The following is a 12,796-nucleotide window of genomic DNA, read 5'->3' on the forward strand; positions in this document are numbered from 1 at the left end:
AACTGCACCATAGGAACTACACCAGGTTCAGCTAAATGCTAACTACGTTTTTTTATATGGTAAGTATACAGGATTCCTGCATAAATTGCAATCCTGACTCCTAATAACTCATTTTCCAAGAGAAATGCCTCACTAAAGGCCTCACTACCATTCAGAGAGATGTTTATCCAAAACAACCCTAATGATTAGTTAAAACAGAAAAGGCCACTACTGAATCACAGTAACCAACAACCTTTTTGTGCTTTTACTGTAAGATCTTAGTGAAGTAAGTTACCAATAGTTGGTTCTTGTAGCTAAAAGGTTGGCGGAGACAAAGGAAACAGCCAAAAATGTAGCCAAACAGGTAACTTTACAGCTTATGCTTAGTTCCTGGCTGTTATGGCTTAATGTGGGCCTGAACACCCTGTGATGAGAATATGGCAGTAATGGTAATGGCTAGAAGTATAACAATACTAATGAACAACTCCTTAAATACAGTGCCCTATCTGCCAGACCACACCACTAGGCAAGTGTTCAGCTTTGCATGTTCTACTACTGGTCCACAAAGGCTTGACTTTATTGAATTACAGATCAGCACATTTCACAATACTTCTATTTCGATTTCTTTACCCAGGGAAGCAGAAGCAGATATTAAGTAACTCTAAATACAAGATATACCTGTCTGTGAGATCAAGAATAGGAAAAAAGTCATTGCATGCTGAAAGAAAAATCTAAGCACCTCAACTGTAAATCCTGCTTTGAACAATATTCAAACTTAAAATTAATACAGTGTCTCTTGGGTCTAAATAGTCTGTGCACAATAATAAAAATGGGTTATGCACAGAACTTGTAACATTAAATACATGATAACCAGTAAGTGTCTAGAACTCATTATAAGGCAAACAATTCTGTTTATAACTCACATATTACTATTAATTATTTATCAGTACAGTAACCACACTATATGACAGACTCTTATTTTAAAATAGAAATATGTATTCATACTTATAACAGGCTACATAAAGTAGCATAAGGTATACATAATACTTGCTCAGTAGCAGAATTCTTAAGTTGATGTTTACATTTTCATATTTATTAAAAACAGATCAAAGGACAAAGAGGTTTATAAAAGATGCAAAGCTCTGTTACTAACAAAAAACTCACCACTTCTGTGAATTCATTACTTCCTAAGTCCAGTCTCTCCAACTGAGTCAGTCTGGACATGGTTCTGCAGAGGAAGGGAATTAAAAAAGAATTACATCTAAGAAAATATCAGTTACATCAAGTCTTCCACTATTCACAAAAATGTATTATTTTAATCAGTATTGCATAGTGATGTTTTTTTTAACTGGAATGATACGTGAGTAAGGTAAATTTTTCACACACTATTCAACCAGACACATACTAATGATTGTGGAAACTGCTGATTGTCACACAAAGAGTGCACTGCAACTCACCCACAGATCAGTTTACAACAACTAAGGACCAGTAGAGTAATTTTTATGACAAAGAGTAACACAGTGAAGCATCTCTTTTGAGTGGTTCAGCTTTTCACCTTCAGTCTCAATAGGTCCTTTCAGCAGCCAAAGGCTGGTTAACTATATGTTTTCCTCTCAAAGAAAGACTACTGCCTAATGATTAGTTAAAACATAAAAGGCCACTATTGAATCACAGTAACCAACAACACCCTTCTCCCTCTCCCAGCTGCTGACAGAGTTGCTTCCATGTGATATGGTCTGGAACTCTAATTATTTCTCTTGTCATACATTAAATCAAATTACTAAATTGGATTTTGTGACACATCAATACTCTTCAAGCTAACTGACAGCAGAGATTAAATCAATGACTGAAATAAAAGTAAAATCCATTATTTTAAGCTGTGTTATGAAACGTTTTTCCTCCATTTAAGCTTATTTTGGAGACCCCCCAGAGATTATCGATCACTGCACATGGTGGACTACACTGCATACTTCACAGTCAACAGCAGTTCTACCTAGAAGTATTTTCAAAGGGGCTATTAATCCCTCATATGACATTATGTTCCATATTTATTTAATAACAGATTTCCATAGAACAATAAGTAATATCTAAAACTTTTACATACACACTACAACTGGGTAAATACCATAGAATCCTGCAAAAATAAAATTAAAGAGCTTCTAAGTGGTACAGTCTTTTATATTATCAGAATATATCTATCAACACTAGTACCTACAAGAAACAACTGCATGAGCACGAGATGCTCTATGCAGCTATGCAAAGCTTCTGTTCTTCAAATACAGTAAGCTCTACAGCTGCTCTGAGTACACAGTTCAAAAATATTATATAGAAAAATGCCTTATTTATCAAAGCTAAGTTAATGTGATTATTGATACTACTTATGAAATAATCTCCAAGAAGGAGACTCAATATTAGCCTATAAATTTGATTTTCATTACATTATAATAATTACACTGGGGAAAAACTAGGAATTTAGCATAAGTAGGTTAACACATGACCAAGGGAAAAGTAGAAGCCATTATTTGTAAATTTTTTGTATAGAATACACAGGCTTCAAAGGAAAGTCTTCAACTCACATTCCTACTGTCTCAGAGAAGGAAAGAATGAAAACATGAAAAGGCTCCTTCTAGAAGAATCTGGGAAACAGTTTTCCCATTTCCTGAAGCTAATGAACAGGATGAATGCTGTTAGTCAACTGCTAACATTTTTTTCCCAATTCTAACAAAAATTATACAAGTCCCTCTGAAATACTGCATAAGCTGAATCTCTCAAAGCTTTATGAGACCATGCCAATATCAACTTTAGTGCTGTATGTTCCTAACAAATTTGAGTCTTACAGAAGCACTGCTGAAGACTCCTTTAAAGTATTTAACACAGCATTCTGCAGCTTTCAAAACTTTATAGCCCACGCCATGCAAACCAATGTTATGTAATACTGACAGAATAACAAATTATTGATTTGGGGCCCCTTTTTTTCCTTGCCAAAACATCTGTAATCTGGCAAACACATCCACTCAACTATAAAACATACACAAATGTGTTTGCAGGATGAAGGTCTCAGTAATATTCCTCCCTTTCCCCACTGCCTGCAGAATCCACAGCACTTTCAGCTATTCTTTGACTGGTATCTCCTTGATTTTCTGTATTGTTTACATACCAACTATGCCTTCAGACAAAAGGCAAACAAGGCTTCAAATAATGTTAAGGCACCAGGAAAATTCCACGTCAAAGGAAGTGGAAACAAATGTTTACTACATCACTGAGTTATACCCATTTCTTTCTTTGACACAGTGCTATGTAAGCCCTCCCATGAACTGGAAGTCTCTTTCATAATTCATATTATTAAACTTGCTGTAAAAACAACCCAACATTAATGGATCTAGTAGTCTAAATTATGTCTCAAATTTTGATGACCCATACAGACAGCTTCACTGAGGTTAACACTATAGCTTACTTCAAGGGGCATACAATTCAAGAGGTGTGTGCGATAGCAAGATTGGGCTCTGAATCCCTGTAATTACACTCCCAAATAACTTCCTTCTTTCTAAAAAGCTTACTCTTTTTATTGACAATTAGGCCACAGAAGCTTAAAAAAAAAAAAAGATAAACTTACTATATTTCCACTGGACCATTTTCCCAATTTACCTGCCAGAGAAATGCCTCTAAAATAGTAACGGTTTTACTCTCTTTTCAGTAGAAATATTTTCATCTATCTCATTAGCATTTTAATGCTACCAGTTTTGTAGTCTCTGCTGTAGATAAGCTCCAAGCAAAATGATGCATTTGGCATAAAGCAAGGTTGATTTAATGTGTTGGCATTAATTACCCATTTTGATTAACATTCTTTCAAGTGCTTCATGTTTTAGTGCCAAAAATTATGTGCGTGTTTTACTCAGCAAGATGACTAGTTTGATTTTGTAGAAATTTATCCCAATACATTTCTCATTACAAATAGGAAAGAATTTGCTGCAAGAACGAAAATATTAAAAAGCTGAAAGTTATAGGAAAACATGAAAAGACAGTGGTATTCTATAGCAAAAATATTAGCATGTATTGTTCCATCTTACTAGACAAAAAAAAACTCCTTTGGATTTTATATATATATATATACACTGTATAAAGCTGTATAACATGTTCCACTAGAGTACCAGAACAGAATAATAAAGGTGGCAGCTCAGCATGTACTGTTGATCATTATGGAGGTGAAGCAGAGGACATCTACATGATAGCTGCTGATTAGTTTTCCAGCAAGGATGAAACTTTGAAAACACTGAAGTCAACAAAAAAAATTCCCAGCAGCTTCAACAGAAAGTGTGTTTGGCTTAACTACATTACAGAATTTGTTTAAAAATCTCTTATCACTACAAGAGTAAACTACACTTTTAAAATTCTGCGTGTAATTCATGCTGTTAGTGTTAATTATGGCAGTTAAGGTCACAGTGATCTTATAAACAAAATCTGTATTAGCTGTAAGCTTTAATTATAGCTACTGTTTCTCAGTTGGGAGTAACTTCATTTACAGAGCTACGGCCTTAAACTACACGCCCTCAAACTACACGCCCTCTAGTTTTTTTCAACTGAAAATTAGTGATAGTATGAAGAGCCAAAGAGGATTGAGAGCATGAATGAGCAGAATGCTTCAGTCTTCGAAGATGTAAATTCGTGCTTTCTGATGCTGTACATGTCATTTCAGATACAAGTTCTGGCATCTTTATATCGCAGACTCTGCCGTATAGTATCTAGGCATATTCCTTAGTGATGCTTATGCATATAATTAGCATAGGAAAACTGGCTGTTGTACTTGAAGGGCTGGAAATTCACAATTCAGCCTACTGTATGCAAGTCTCTCCTAGCATATAAGCTGGAGAGAGTGAATATTCAATTGTTAAATCCTCCTCCACCAAAACTTATTACATCCACCAAAACCAATACCTCTCTAGCAATTTCTGTTGCCAGAGGAAGACCCTTCTTCCAGTACACCGCAACAAATTCATGATTCTACAGCTGGTTATTCACATCCTATCTTTGGGATCTGTTTCTCTTTTCATTGACCTTTTATATCTTTGTTAAACTGCACAGAGCTCCAGAGTCACAGCTGGAAAATTCAGAGCATTGCTCTTGTTCACAGAAACAGCAGGAACTGCATCACCATCAGCCTGGGCTTGTTTGATGAAAAAAGTGAGAACCACAAGGTATGGATTAGAAAGATACCAGATTTTATGAGAGAGGTACAATTGGATTTACTGTTAAAGCAAATGCTGTAAGAATTTCTAAAACTATACTATACTTACTTTGGCAATATTTTTAACTGGTTTTCTCTAAGTTCCAGTATCTGAAGTTTAGTTAATCTGTAAGAGAAAGACATAACGAATTATCATGATAATCTGTATTTTATGACAAAAACAATCTCTGAACTTAATCATACTACTGAATTTAAAAAAATCTACAAGCTTGAGATTTTTTTTCTCTAACATTACACATACATTTTGTGCAAAAATTTGCATGTTATTTGAAATTCATTTATTTGCTGGGGTCTGGTTTTGGTAAAGCAACAAATAAACCAGATCTTGCCAGCTTTTCTGAACCTGTTTGAACACATTTGTTTTCCTTCATCCCAAAGATTTTGAAGCACTTCACTGGATCAATTACAGGTATATGTTATCATATATAGAAGTACACAGGAAGCATCAGAAAGGCAGGATCACTTTGCACAATTTAAGATGTTTAATTTCTAATACTGAAAATGTATTAAACAATTTAATATAAAAAGCCTCATCAAAAGAATACCTGTGGTCTTCCACCGGATTAAAAACAACCTTTACATTTATTTTGGATTTCCTTCCATATTCTCTTTCTAGTCAGTTTCTTAATCCATTTTGATATTTCTGTTAGAAGATGGTTTGACCTTTCTTTCAGTAAATCTTTGGTTGCAAGATAAATGATCTCTAAATCCCAAACTCAACTGCTTGGCCAAGGTAAGTTCAAAGCAGTCCTGACATACAAGCAATGTACCATTCCCAGTGAATTTTTTTGTATCAGGACAGCAGGGACAAGATTATACTTGTTAAACAAAACACAGAAACTGAGTTTGGTTTAAACACAGACAGGATTGTAATGACAATTGTAATGAGTTCCACATGTGACTCAATGACAGCCCTCATACAATACAAAATAGGGCATTAAGCTCCCTGACTCAGAAAGGAGCTTAGTGAATAGACCAGTCTTTCCTGAAGGTGCTTAACTAATGCATTGTAAGGACGGAGACAAAACCCTTAATTTTTACTAAGTTGTAAGAACTATATCTAAAGTAGAAATAAAAAGCTAAAAACAGTATCTACTTTTCCTCTAGACACTCATTCATTTTTGGATTAGTTTGAAAGCAGCCATGCCCAGAAATAACCTAAGATGTAAGAACCACCTTGAAACAGAGCAGAGGTCAGTGTATCCCAGCATTGCAAGCAGTACTTGCCATCTGGTAGCAATTGCTGGAGGGCAACCTCCTCCCTCCAACTTCTACAAAGAGCCCCCAACAACCATCCTAACAGTGCTGAAAGAATACCCTAATATAAATCCCATTCATCGTAATATCATCTCTGTTCATCTAGGACATAAGTGGGAAGGACTTCCTCGCTGTCTTACCTTACCTGCACCCTAAGATACCAATCTGGTACAAAACAGAAGAACCCCCAGATGTGAATGGTCATTTTGGGCTCTGATTTCTGAACCAAACACTGCATTAGGCTTCAGCTGGCGTTTTGCTTGGATGACAAGGAAAACAGCTACAAAGTTTGTAGTTTTTCTTCACAACATTTGTATGCAGTCAAATTTCTCTTGAATGCAGTGGAAGCAAATCTCCATTCATATGTAAACTATAAATATGCACACACTTTGCTGACTTTATCCAGAACTGACAGAATAGCAGAATTGACTGTACTACACCTGTAATAAGCTAATTCTGCAAACTGAAAGACTGCCTTTGGTGACAGAAAGGTTCATAGCTTTATCACCTTGTTTCAAGTTGTCACAGTTTGAAATTGGCCCCCCCTGAGAGGCTGGTGGGGCTCAGAGGTGATTGGGTGCCAGGGCAGTGTTCCCTGGAGAGCCAGTCACCATCCATGTTGTTCGCTTCTGCTCAAAATCATATATCACAGCACCGGAAACGGTTGGCAATTCTGTCTTGGTTGTTTTGCTGTTGGTGTCTGCTGCGTGTAGGTGGACAAGGCCAGGGGGTGGCTGGGCTCCCTCTCTTCCCCTCCAGGGGGGAGAGAGGAGCCCTGCGACCCCCCAACTCAGCCTTTGGCTAGAATTAGAGTCAGCATTTGGAGTGTGTGCTGTGAAGGAAGAGATTCACAGCACCTGAGGTAAGAGGAGAGAGGCAGGCTTTGCAGCCAAGCCTTCTTCCCCCTCCTTTTCTGCAGTGAAGCTGTAGAGGGGGGCTTTTCTTTCCCTCCACTGTAAGTGGAGGAGGGGCTCAGAATTGAAGCTGAGCCAAGAGACCGGGCCATGGAGGTAGGCGCGGTGCTCGGGAGAAGAGTCCCAGGCGAAATTGGAGATGGGCCAAGAGCTCGGGAGTTGCCTGCCGAAGCTGACCGGGGACAGCTGAGAACTGATGTGGAGGAATGAGGATTCCAGGATGTGGACACTGCTAAGCTACACTACAGCAGCTTATGAACCGAGGTGGGACACCAAGAGGGAGAGATCCCCAGCAGCAGGAGAGCAAGGACTCAAAGCTATCTTCTCGGACTTCATGAGGAGGAGAGACTGCAACAAACAACTGCTGGAACTTGGTGAGGAGGGAGTGTTCGGGAGCCCAGAACACTCCCACAGCAAAAGACTGTGTTACATATCAGCCTTAAAGGCTGCTCCTGGACTAAAGTTAAAGGAGGGGCTTGAAAGGACTGACTGATAGTAATGTAATATATATATATATATATAGTTGCCTTTAGTTTGTATAGTATTTATTTGTGTAAATAAATGTATACTTCCCCCTTCCTCTACAGAAGCCTCTGGCCTGAAAGTTTCTCTCCGGTGTTAGGATAAATTGTTGAGAAGGTGTGGGAGAAGCCTAAAAATTGGATTTTAGATTTCTAATGTGGCTCAAACTGCCACACATGTACTGATCTTTCTTCAGCTAACCCTAAGAAACTGAAAATACAAATTGTGAATTTCTTATGTGTAGAACTACACAGAAGTTACTAGGGAAACATTCTCAACCTCTCCTGGCTAGGAGATACAGGCTGTGTCTAAACTAGTAATTTTCTTGCAGTAACTGATTAGAAATATCGGACTGAAGCAGTTTGCACTTCTTCCATTATGACTGGAAGAGCTAATTCAAGTTTAAAATAATAACACACATCAAATACTCAGTCTAGCCAACCTTTAAACTGCTGGTGCTAAGCATCCAACATCAATCCATGCTAAATACCTGAACTACAATAATGGACTTGAAAAATTGCCATTTAATTTGGACAAGAAATACAGAGAACCACAGGTCACCTAAACTACAGGAAAAATAGAAGTCATAACAGCAGAATATATATTACCTGTGCCATTCTGTCACAAAGATTCGTCATAGTTCTACAGAAATATTTAACTTCTGAACTTGAAAAACCCATCACCACAGAAATATTTGCAGCTAAGCACAAAGCTGCAACAGGTATTATTAGTAACTGAAAGTACACCTTCTGCAATGGCCTAAAGATTACTTTTTCAGTATTGTTCTTTAATTGTAACCAACTTAGCCTACTTTTAAATTGCAGCTCAACTTTTAAAAAAAATTAAATCTCTATGTGAACAACTTGCCAGAAGATCAACAGTCTCCTTAAATCTGATTTCTTAGAACTATACTATCTGTAAAACATATAAAAGAAACATATAGCAGGTAAACTTAGAAACTTGCTGTTCAACAAGCAGTCATTCCTTGGAAAGCTAAAAATATTTCATAGGGAGATGTTCCTTATTTTTCACCTTCTTTGCAGTTCTCCTAAAGCAGAATATTTTTATTTTAAATTGTAACTAAAATATAAAGGCAAGAGGACTGAAATGTAGTGATCCTCTAGCAGGTTGCATGTGCAAAACTTTCAGCAAAAGATCTACATACATATACGTAACTAAATTAAGTCCCTAATTTAATTATCACTGTACATTTATGTAAAGATATCTCAAAGTAGATACTACTAAAAGCATCTACTACTGCAAATACTACTGGCAAATTGTTGAGAAAGAAGATTTAAAGTAAATTAATTGCTACATCACAGTAAAAAGCCTCTGGAAGCAATATCCCACTATAGACAACATTCTCAAGAGTGTTTAGAATGACACTGAAGATAAAATCCTTGCTTATCTTAAACACTCATCAGCAAATAATGTTTCCCTTCTAAAAGCCTGTCTCAAAAATGAGCACGCAGTGAGTTTCAAGTTTAGAATGCTCTGCCTATATATTCGTGTACTTAAATGTAAATATACATGATACATTTTGATACAACAGATATGGTTTTCTTAGGTAAGCATAATTATTCTCAGATTTCTGTGCATGGTAAAAAGGCAGATGTGATCTGTGCCAATATCAGTGCATTCAAATCAGAATTTGGGAGTGGAGGAAAAAACGCCACTTTATTACCTGAGAATTCCAAAGGAACAGGCACATTTAATCAAAAGTCTGATGATCAAAAGCCTCTAAGAGGCTGAACCAGTACAACTAAAGGACAGCAATACTCATAAAAAGGGGAAAAAAGATTCAGTAATGTTGACTTTAAAAGTATGCAAAGCTTTAGCAAAAATTTTGAAGGTGAGAATAATGCATAAAGGTAAATGTAATAAAATGCTGCACAGATATATATTCTGCATTATAAGAAGTTTTCTTTCCCAAGCATCAGGCTGAATGTTACCAACAGAGGTTTTCAAAGAAGCATTGTGGGACAATCCTCTTCAATACTTTTAATAGCAATCTTGTAGGATTGGAAAAAATATTTAAGTTGCCTGATGTCACAGATTATACAGTGATTTAACAGGACACTGTAGGGAAAAACCTGTACAACCTTAACTACTAAAACAAAATAGGAAAAGGACAAAATGACATAGCGCCAAGTCAAGTACGTATGATTTCCTTTTAGGCATCAGCCATTTCTAGCTGAACTGTCCAGTACATCAGACAGTCACATGGGAAATGATACTAGGCAGCTGCAAAAAAGGATAATTGGAACACTAGAGCACAGCCACAGGCATTTCCAAGAGAAACAAGAAGATAATCTTGACACTGTACAAGTGTCCCATGAAGAGATCTCAATTTGAATTTTAAATATAGCTATATAGGTCATCATTTTATGTCAAAAATAAACACTTTTAAGAAATGACAAAAATTAAACTGTGGAACCAATGAATATGAACAGCCAGAGAGAAAGCAATGTGGAAACCAGGTTTCTAACCTGAAACAGAGCACAGAAACTTTGTTAGTTGTCATATGTATTGGCTTAGTTTTTAGGAGGCATTATTATGTCAATAGTTGTCAGCAAGAGTGGGCAACAGAACTCAGTTACTTCACATGTTCCCAATGAACTGTAATAGCTATAAGGCCATATACAAAAAAATTAATGCACCAAACTGGAAGCCGAAGGTTTGACCTTTATGGGAATAAATATCCCAAAAGCTTCTACCAGAGCTTTTTTGTTTGTTTTTAAAAGAAGTATTCCCATATTCTAAAGTACAAGTTAAAAGACTCGGCACTAGAAGGTGTTTATACCTAGTTGTAAAGTTGTGGGGTGGCAGAGCAGTCTCATCACTTACAGAAGAGAAGTACTCAATGTCAAACCTTACTTTGAAATGGTATTTTATTGATTCATTGTTTTCTAATTTATTGAATCTAAACTATTTTTTCCTTAAAGAATAGTATGTGTTCTGTACAACACCATTACTAGCAGGTAAACTTACATACATCCATACTCTGAATTCCTTTAAAAACAGATTATGAGAGAAGTCATAATTTCAGATTCATTCTCCTAGTTACAAGCTAGGATGCTACAAGTCACTGGACTTTAAAAACCAAGCCAGAATTCTTCATAACTATGAAGAGAAACACCATATTGGAGAACTGGCTTTCAAATTGTCTTCAGTAACCAATTTATTCTAACATTGTTACTAATTAACTTCACCATTTCACTAACCATTAAGTAGTACAGAAGCTGACAGTTGTGAAGAAAAAACTATAATGAGGTTTTTTAAATTATACTTAAGATTAGCTACTTAAAGGATCAACTGTGTCAACCTGAAGCCTTACATTTCATCTTAGTTCCTGTTTTTCAGTAAGAAAATACTGCAATTTGGTTAGACTATTAAAAAACAGAACAGAAAAAAGTATAGGCAACCAAGATTATGTACATAATTTCTTCTTCAATCTTAATGAGGACTTTTGAAATCAAACTTTGTGTACTAGAAACAAGCACAATAATTAAGGTCCTGCATAATAAACAGCTTTTTTGTTAGCCGAGTGTGTAACAGATCTGGTGTTTTTAATCGTTCATCAGGGAATGAATAACAACCGGACAGAGAAGAGCAGAGGACTAATAAATTAATGGTCACTAGTGGAGAGCACCTCTGCTCATCTTCCATAGTACATCTCTGACAAACGGTTGCAGCACTATGTCTGGGGGATTTGCCAGTCTCTTGTAAACTGCGTTGACCCAAATATAACCATATAGCATAAGGCAAATGTTTTCACACAGCCACATGACTGCTTAACTAACAGATGATTGCTGGACATGGAGAGGGGCAGGAGATGACAATCTAGGAAAAGAGAGCAAAAGGTAAGACCAAGGAGGGGGAAACAGCAGAAATTGCTAAAATCAGCACGATAAGAACATGAACTATGGTCATCTAGGAGTTTTTCTTTCAAGAGCATTACCCTTTCACTTTTGCTTCCAAGATTTAATCTGTTTTCAGACGGAGGAATTTAGTATTTATCTTGTATTCAAGCTTTACATGCAACAGTTTTGCATAATCAGCACACCATAAATATGCCAAGTTTTTCAGAAATATTCCTGACAATAAGAGACTTTAGAGAATTATAGTTGTGCATGAAATAATTTGTGCATCCAGTACAGGACAAGTAGAATAACAGTTGTTATTACTTGCTTTGCTCCAATTATTACATGACAAACAACCCAAATTTCAAAAATACTAAGTTTTTCATGCTTACCAGACTTGTGTTGTAAAAGAAGCAAATATGTGAATGAATTTTATTTCTTGCCTCTTCATAACAATTCTGTCTGTCTTTCAGAAGTCAAATTAAAAACTGCTGATACAGATTCAAGGAATTTTTTTCTGTAACTATTACGTGGCATAAATGGATTCAAAATGTACACTTCTTCCTTTCCTCTAGTATGCATTTTGCTTCAGAAGCAGCAGAAACTGCTCTGCAAAAATTCAAAACTATATGCAGATATTAAGTTTCATATTCCACTTACCTGCCAAAATTGGCTGGCAAAAACTCAAGAAAAGCATCATTCAGGTACAGCTGTGTTAGGTTTAATAGTTGAGAAAATCCATCTGGAAGCCTATATAGAAGTAAAAAAATGTAGTGCCTTAGTTTCAAACACATTCAAGGCATTAGGTTATATTTTTTCAAGCAACGGTAAAGTACTGAAGTCCTACATACTGATAACATTAAAATAAAGGGGGTGAATTTCTACAGAATCACACTAGACACCTGTTCTCTGTAAGATTAGTTTCATAATTATTTTAAGTATTGAGAACAACATCTACAGGCAATAAAAACTAGAAATAAATGTAGTCTTGCTATGTATTTGTGATATCCTGACACTTA

The 12,796-nt window shown here is 36.3% G+C and overlaps 1 protein-coding gene across 7 annotated transcripts in view; it reads right to left on the minus strand.

The window, feature by feature from the left end:
- Positions 1–12,796, minus strand: part of ERBIN (erbb2 interacting protein) — a 111,446-nt gene that overhangs the window by 32,058 nt on the left and 66,592 nt on the right. For all 7 annotated transcript variants that reach the window (XM_051788344.1, XM_051788345.1, XM_051788341.1 and 4 more), the window contains 3 exons: positions 12,438–12,527; positions 5,271–5,327; positions 1,144–1,207 (listed from right to left, as the gene is read on the minus strand). In XM_051788344.1, the coding sequence (XP_051644304.1) occupies positions 1,144–1,207; positions 5,271–5,327; positions 12,438–12,527 (211 nt within the window). The remainder of the gene's footprint in view (positions 1–1,143; positions 1,208–5,270; positions 5,328–12,437; positions 12,528–12,796) is intronic.

The sequence above is a fragment of the Manacus candei genome, unplaced genomic scaffold, assembly GCF_025592945.1.
Source record: "Manacus candei isolate 608988 ecotype Guabito, Panama unplaced genomic scaffold, ASM2559294v1 h1tg000024l, whole genome shotgun sequence".
NCBI classification, from domain to species: Eukaryota; Metazoa; Chordata; class Aves; order Passeriformes; family Pipridae; genus Manacus; species Manacus candei.